At 45.2% G+C, this 7230-nt stretch overlaps 1 protein-coding gene across 4 annotated transcripts in view; it reads left to right on the top strand.

Annotated features, from left to right (window-relative positions):
• Nucleotides 1-4835, top strand: part of HOXA3 (homeobox A3) — a 16356-nt gene extending 11521 nt beyond the window's left edge. For 3 of the 4 annotated variants that reach the window (XM_027896353.1, XM_027896369.1, XM_027896361.1), the window contains exons 2-3: nt 972-1560; nt 3060-4835. In XM_027896353.1, coding sequence (XP_027752154.1) covers nt 1089-1560; nt 3060-3829 — 1242 coding nt within the window. In that variant the 5' untranslated portion in view covers nt 972-1088 and the 3' untranslated portion in view covers nt 3830-4835. Of the gene's footprint in view, nt 1-4; nt 87-971; nt 1561-3059 lie in introns of all 4 variants that reach the window. The other variant, XM_027896344.1, reaches the window with a different exon arrangement.
• The last annotated feature ends 2395 nt before the right edge of the window (nt 4836-7230 follow it).

Raw genomic sequence — 7230 nt, 5'->3', positions numbered from 1 at the left:
AAAGTTCAAGCCGTGGTCATGGAGATGAACGCTGGTTTTTCAGGTTCCTGGTGTTTTTTTTCCCCCAATCCATCATGTTTTAACAGGTAGGATCTGGCTGATTCCACGAAAAGTTAGTGTCTTGAAAATAACTGCTGGGAAAAAAAAAAAAAAAGCCAAAAAACAACCACGGGCAAAGCTCCCAACTTGCCCCTGCTGGCCTCGCAGAAGGGGCTTTGCTCTGCGAAGGGTGCAGTTGAGGCTCCAGACCCCAGAGGAGGGCTCGAGCACTCCGGGGCTGAGAGGGAGCCGCTTCGGGCGTCGATCGGGGCTCGTCTGCGTAGAAACTGCTACTGCCGGGGTGCTTGACCTGGCCATCTCGGGTTAGGGTGCAGGCACGGAGGGGAGAAGGTGTTTTGTTTATTTTCCTATCTAGCATTTCATAGACAAGCTAAAATCCATCACTTGGAATAGGGGTGTTTACATATCCCTGCCCAGGAAACCTTTCCACCCTGCTCCTGCCCCCTGCCACACGTAGACAGAAACAATCTCACGTATTTCTTTGAAGTTGTATAGAGAGCCGTAACCACGAGAGAAAGGCTAAAAATAAAACGACATTGGTTGCAGGAGAGAGTGTGATCTTAGAGTTGGAATGAAGTGAGAGCTCATCCCCTTCCTATTACAGATTCCTCGATCACCCTTATCTCAGCGACCAGTATTAAAACAGCCTCTTGGTGATAAACGATCAACCCCCTTGCTCTATTTCTTAAGAATAAATAAATAAATAAATATAAACCCCTAGAAAGCCTATATCCCTGTGCAGCAAAGCACATATTTGTAGCTGCCAGTAAATGCTCTGCGCCTGAGGCCAAGTCATGCTGCTAAATATTGCTGACCACTTTTTCTTTTATGGCTTTCATGTCACTTAGCTATTGAAAGTAAGATGGATTTGTACCATTTCTTCACCCTGCTCTGCTCTCCCCACACCCCAGGTCTGTCTGGAGAGGCCATTGGAGGAAGAGCGCCACGTGACAGAGGGGTGCCAATGTTATTCTCCAAGGGTGTCAAGACCCTGTCAGTTTGCGAAATAAATATTGGGAAACAACGAAATGCAAAAAGCGACCTACTACGACAGCTCTGCAATCTATGGTGCCTACCCCTACCAAGGAGCAAATGGTTTCACTTATAATGCGAGTCAGCAGCAATATCCTCCATCTTCATCACTTGTGGAAACTGAGTACCACCGCCCCGCGTGCTCCCTCCAGTCCCCTGGCAGTTCTGTGTCCCACCACAAGGCCAATGACATCAGTGAGAGTTGCATGAGGACCCTCCCCAGCCAGCCTCTCCAGCCTCCTGGCCTCGCTGACCCACAGGCTCCACCGCAGCCTCCTCCAGCCCAGCAGGCTCAACCTCCACCTCCATCCTCCACCTCACCATCTCAAAATGCCAGCAGCAACCCTGCCCCAGCCAACCCCACCAAGAGCCCAGCTCTTAACTCACCCACCGTGTCCAAACAGATATTCCCGTGGATGAAAGAGTCTCGTCAAAACACAAAGCAAAAAACCAGCAGTTCCAGTTCAGGTATGAAAGATGCTCTCCCTCTCCCTGGGTACCCCTGGGCTGGCTGTGCATCTGGTAGGGAGGAGGGCTGTCTCTACCCACCTTCAGTTTAGGGAAGGGAGGGTGGGGTCGTTTTTGCTCTCTGAGTTGACCCCCTTAAGCTTTTGGAATGGGATTGCTATCACTCAGCTTATTCACTGAGGGGAGTCAGTGAACAAGTCACCCCATGCAAAACTTTTCCAGCCTTGCAGAATGGATCCGAATTGACTTTACTTCCTAGTGGCTGAACCACTTGTGCCCTCCTGCATCTATTGCATTTCCTAGGTAATCCTCCCTCCAGTAAATCATGTCAGTGTGGAGCAGCCCAGGCCTTAAGCCAGAGGCTTATCCTGAGTACTTTGTTGGCATGGTGCTGTTAGATTAATAAGACAGTGACCTATCTCTGCTGAAGTGTAACGGGAATAAAATAGCTCATAATCACATGCAGACAGGATCAATGCCCTGCATGCAGTCAGAACCTCTTCCTATTTTAATAAGCTGATTGGCAAAGTTACAAACCTGGTAAACAGAAATCATTCTGGAGTGCCATAAACTTCAGCACATAAAACATTATTTGAGGGACGGAAGTGTATATCAATGCTTTTATTACTGAAGGAAACCTAAATTGATAACACCAGTGCTAGCTCCAATGCCCAGGAGTTGGGTTTATTCTGACTTCTTCCTCTTTTTCACTTAAATGTGCCTTGGAAATAGAGTCCAAAACTTCAACAGTGGTCTTTGCCAGTCTGCTTTTTAAAGTCATGGTAACACTGCTGTTTACAGCTTTCCATATCATGTATTTATTTTATTAAAAAGCAGTAACATTTAAATATATCTGTATGCATACCTGCAAGCCTAGCCACCATATTATACCTCCCAATCGCTACCATATGTTTATGCTACACACTAGATGTGATAAAAACACTATACTGTCAATTCTATGTTTTTATGTTAAAATTTTAAACCATGAATACCTAATTTTCAGGCATTTCTAGCATATATGTATATATATATATATATATATATATATATATATATATATATGAAATGGTATATTACATGGTTTTCAGAAAAAGAGAGCTGCAGGTCTTTACAGCAATGGAGAACATCTAGTTCTTGAAGACTCTGATCACACTATGTTAGCAGAGCCATAGGTTCACCTTCAGACTTTCTAAACCTCACTGTGTTTCCCTAAACCTTTCTTGCTCCTTTATGCCAAGTTCAAGATACATTGCATGCTGTCCTTCTTAAAGGAAGCAAGTTTAGTCGTATAGTGACACTAATGAGGTGAAGGAAGTCTTCTGATGCTTGTTGCTTGGCACAATTGAGCTCATGCCATGGAAGAGTATTCATTGCACACATGGGCATACATCTTGAGCTTGAGAGCTGGACTCCCCTTGTGCTGGTGGTGTTGGCCATTTCCTCGTGTTGCCATGTCTAGGTTTGCCATGCTGATTGTGTTCTTTGTGTGATTTACATAGGTGAGAGCTGTGCTGGTGATAAAAGCCCTCCGGGGCAAGCCTCCTCTAAGCGAGCCCGTACAGCTTACACAAGTGCCCAGCTGGTAGAACTGGAAAAGGAGTTCCACTTCAATAGGTACCTTTGCAGGCCACGAAGGGTAGAAATGGCTAATTTGCTCAATCTCACAGAAAGACAGATCAAAATCTGGTTTCAAAACCGCAGAATGAAATACAAAAAGGATCAAAAGGGCAAGGGCATGATGACCTCTTCAGGAGGACAGTCCCCAAGCAGAAGCCCTGTCCCTCCAGCTGCTGGGGGATATCTAAACTCTATGCATTCCTTAGTAAACAGCGTCCCCTATGAGCCCCAGTCGCCTCCACCATTTAACAAGCCTCATCAAAACACCTATGGCATCCCTGCATCGTATACCACTCCTCTTAATAATTGTCCACCTCCTCAAAAGAGATACACGGGAACGGCAGCTGTAACACCTGAATACGATACTCATCCTCTTCAAGGCAACGGTTATGGGAATCCACATATACAGGGAAGCCCCGTCTATGTAGGGGGCAACTACGTGGAGACCATGACCAGTTCTGGGCCTTCCATCTTTGGTCTAACTCATCTCCCTCATCCTCCCTCTGCCAACATGGACTACAGCGGGGCTGGGCCAATGGGCAACAATCACCACCATGGACCTTGTGATCCACATCCAACATACACAGACCTTACTGCTCACCATCCTTCTCAGGGAAGAATTCAGGAAGCGCCCAAACTCACCCATCTGTAAGAGACAGGAGTCACTAAGTGGAGCACCAAGCCCCCAAGTTTTGGAAAGTACTCATCCCTTCCCTTCTCTTTCTCCTCCCCCCACCATGTGCCCTCCTCTCCCCTTCTTGTTTCTTTTGTTCATTTTGGTTTGGTTTGTTTCCTTTGGTAAAAGCGTTTTCTAGTTTATGTGACGTAGCAATATTTGTTGCTTGAATTGCTCTATAGTTTCACTAGTGGATATTTATCTTCTTGAACTGTAGCCTTGTGTCTCACTTTGGGAGTATGCAGAGGCTTTATACTTTACCTTCTACACTTTTATCAAAACAGGGTATATGAACAAATTTTCTATAAAAGGAATTCTTAAATGTGAATTTGTTCGTACATGATTGATCCCACGGGGAAGCAATTTTTTTTATTGCACTTCTTTTAAATAGCAAGAAAGACATCACAAGCGCTTGGACAGGGCCTCCCTGGACAGTTATTGATACGTGTAAGTCTTTCAATGTGTGTATGCTGGTGAACATTCAGATTTATTTATTTTTTTTTTCAAACATTGAATAATCTAAGTGTTTAAAATTTTATTTATCCCCATTTGTTCATATTTATATATATATAAAAAATCTGTACCCTGAATATTCAGGCGGTATTTACCTGGCCATATGTTAGATGGCATATAGGCACGTGTTGGAAATATCATTTGAAAGGAAACTAGTAACTCCTTTTATTAAAAATGGTGATAACGATGATGATGACGATGCAATAAAATCTGGCAAAAAAGGTCAAGGTTTGAATACTTTATGCTTGTAACATCCAGCTAGACAAAAAGCACGTGAAGCTGAAAAGGCTAGATTTGTTTTGAAAGTTATACATTCCTTGCTGCTCACGTTCTGGAAGAAAAAAAAATAAAGTTTTTATTCTGAATAAGAAAGAGTTAAGAACATGTTCTTCACAGCGCAGGGGAAGGGAGAGCCCTTCATGACGTGGGGAGATAGGAAACTCGCCTGTAAACTCACACGAGGATCTGATCGCCCACCCGAAGGGCCCCGCGATGCCTTTACAGCATTTCATAGGCGGGGAGCGAGAGTTTTCTTTTCCTCTCCCTTTTCCCTGTGTGTCTCTCTCTTTTTTTTTTTTTTTTCCTTTCGTCCAGCGGGGTTTCAGGGCTCGCGGCTGCTGCCTCCTCCCGCACCCGCTGCGCGGTGCCCGCCCAGCGCGGAGGGCAGGCGGGCGCGGATCGCCCCCTCCCCACGGGGTCTGGGGCGGCACCGGCGGCGGAGCAGCGCTCGGAGGCCATCGGGGGTGTGTGCGCGTGTGTGTGTACAAAGGTGTGTGTGAAGCACACGGGAGCAGAGCTTAGGATAAAACTCTGAGTGGGTGTTGGCGCGGAGGGACCACCTGGACCTTGGGCTGGCACGCTGTGGAAAGAGGGGAGCCGGGAGCCGGGGCTCCAGAGCCCCGCCAGCGCTGGGAAGCTGTGGTGTGGTGGAAGCAGGGTCCGGCCTAACCGCGAATGCGGCTGGGGTGTGGATGTGCCCTCTGCTCCTCCTTCCACCCGCCATCCCCGCCGTCGTTTTTTCCTGAAAGAAGTGGAATTTTTTTTTAATTTTTTAATAATTAATATTTTTATTGTTTTATTTGGGGCTTGTTTCATTCTTGCTGAGCCGTCTTTCCTCCCACCGCAGCCTGAAGCTGTGGGGGAGGGGAGCCTTGTGTTCCCTTTCTTCCCTCGTGGGAGGGTGGATGTGTGTGTTTGTATCCCAGGAGGGGGGCACGGTACTGTAGAAGGGCGACTGTCCCATCCCCAAACGGGCACCCGTAGGGGTCTCCGGTCCGAATCGTCTCGAGGTAGAAGGGAGAAACCCGCAAGCTTGTGTTTTAATCCGATTTTTCTTCCTTTCAGGAGAAATGTCCATAATTTTCAGATTGAAACTTGAAAGATAAATCAAAATGGACCCTAATAAAATAGGTAAAATATACCCCGGCACGTTTATAAAGACATATTCCAATGCTGTGTAGATAATAATGCACGCTGTTCACCATCTGTACCTTTTAGAGCCCAGAAAAAAATGTCGCCATTTTGGTCTCCTACTGAAATATTATTAATCTTTGGGCTTTATCTTGTTCCCAGAACCATCCTTGCCTGATGCTGAAACATTGTCATGCATCCGTGAATCTATACAGAGCTTTTCTTCATAAATAGATAAAACGTGCTCAGTCAAAGAAAAGAAGAGCAAATAGATTTATACCGTGCTGTTTATTGTAAATGTAGACATGTAACCGTGGAAGGAAAGGCTACGTAGGCTGATATTTTTCATTGAAAACTGATTACTACCCAGTGCAGACCAACGACTGATTATTATTTTTGTAGGCGAAGGAAGGATTTTTGCCACATTGCAAGACATTGCTCGTTTCAAAGGAGCAAGCCGCCCCCCCACCTCTCGAATCAGTTAGGTTAGATACAACAAAAGGTAACGGTACAGTCACGATACTTACTGCGTGGTTCCTTTAGCACCACGAGTTACATTAAGGAAAATGCTCAAAAAGAAGGAATTTGGCGTTTCACTCCCCTCCTACCCGAAGAAAGAAAAATACAGGCGATTTTGTCCCCTTCTTTCCATACACAGTATTAAATCAGGTCTTCGGACACTCTAGGTTGCACATAAGAATTTGTAATTTTGCATTTAAGAGTCGACCGATTAAAAAATCCCTCTGGAGGCAGCAGTAATTGATTTCCCCAAGAATTTTGAGTCCTCTCTCCAAAGATTTTGTTCCAGGTGGTTTTTGTATTAGACTAACCACAAGAAACAAATGTGCAGAATAGAAACACCCACACAGGTTTTACTCACAAAGCCTGGTTAAAGTCCAAACCTCTCTCTTTATTATTTGTCATCCTGCTGTTAATCCCAATATTTTCCAGAGGGGAAAAAAAATTAAAGAAAAGAAAAAGAAAAGCCCGACCCCAGCGTAGGCACCAAGAAGCAAAATAAAACTGGACTTTTCCCAGCAGCTCAGTCCTCTGCCAGCATATTTTAAAAGCAGCTTTTTGCCTTGTTTACTTGCTTTTCTTGCTCTGCCTCTTTTCTCGGTCACATTTGATCTTGGAAAGACCAAGAAGCTTTAAATGTGTTCTTAAGGGCCAGTAAGCTGTCAAACCTTTTGGCGGCCAAGATTGATCGCGCACAGACACCACCAGAGCTTTGTTTGGACTAAAAGCAAGAAAATTAAACCCCTTGCATTTTCCAACAGCATCGATATTTGTAAGTCATCCCTTTTGAGGGATTAAATGACAAGTCTCGTTCTATATTTTATTTAAACAAGCAACCACCAAAAAGCCCATTTAAAGTCTCCCGGCCCCTCCCCTCCCCCTCTCTCCAATGCCTTCGCAGATATGCTACATCTTGTGGGTGCATTAACTTAAAA

Source organism: Empidonax traillii, unplaced genomic scaffold, assembly GCF_003031625.1.
Source record: "Empidonax traillii isolate 1590-97213 ecotype Southwest subspecies unplaced genomic scaffold, ASM303162v1 scaffold17:size2698205, whole genome shotgun sequence".
NCBI classification, from domain to species: domain Eukaryota; kingdom Metazoa; phylum Chordata; class Aves; order Passeriformes; family Tyrannidae; genus Empidonax; species Empidonax traillii.
Note: the sequence above shows the minus strand (reverse complement) of the source record. Positions and strands in the feature narration are given on the sequence as shown.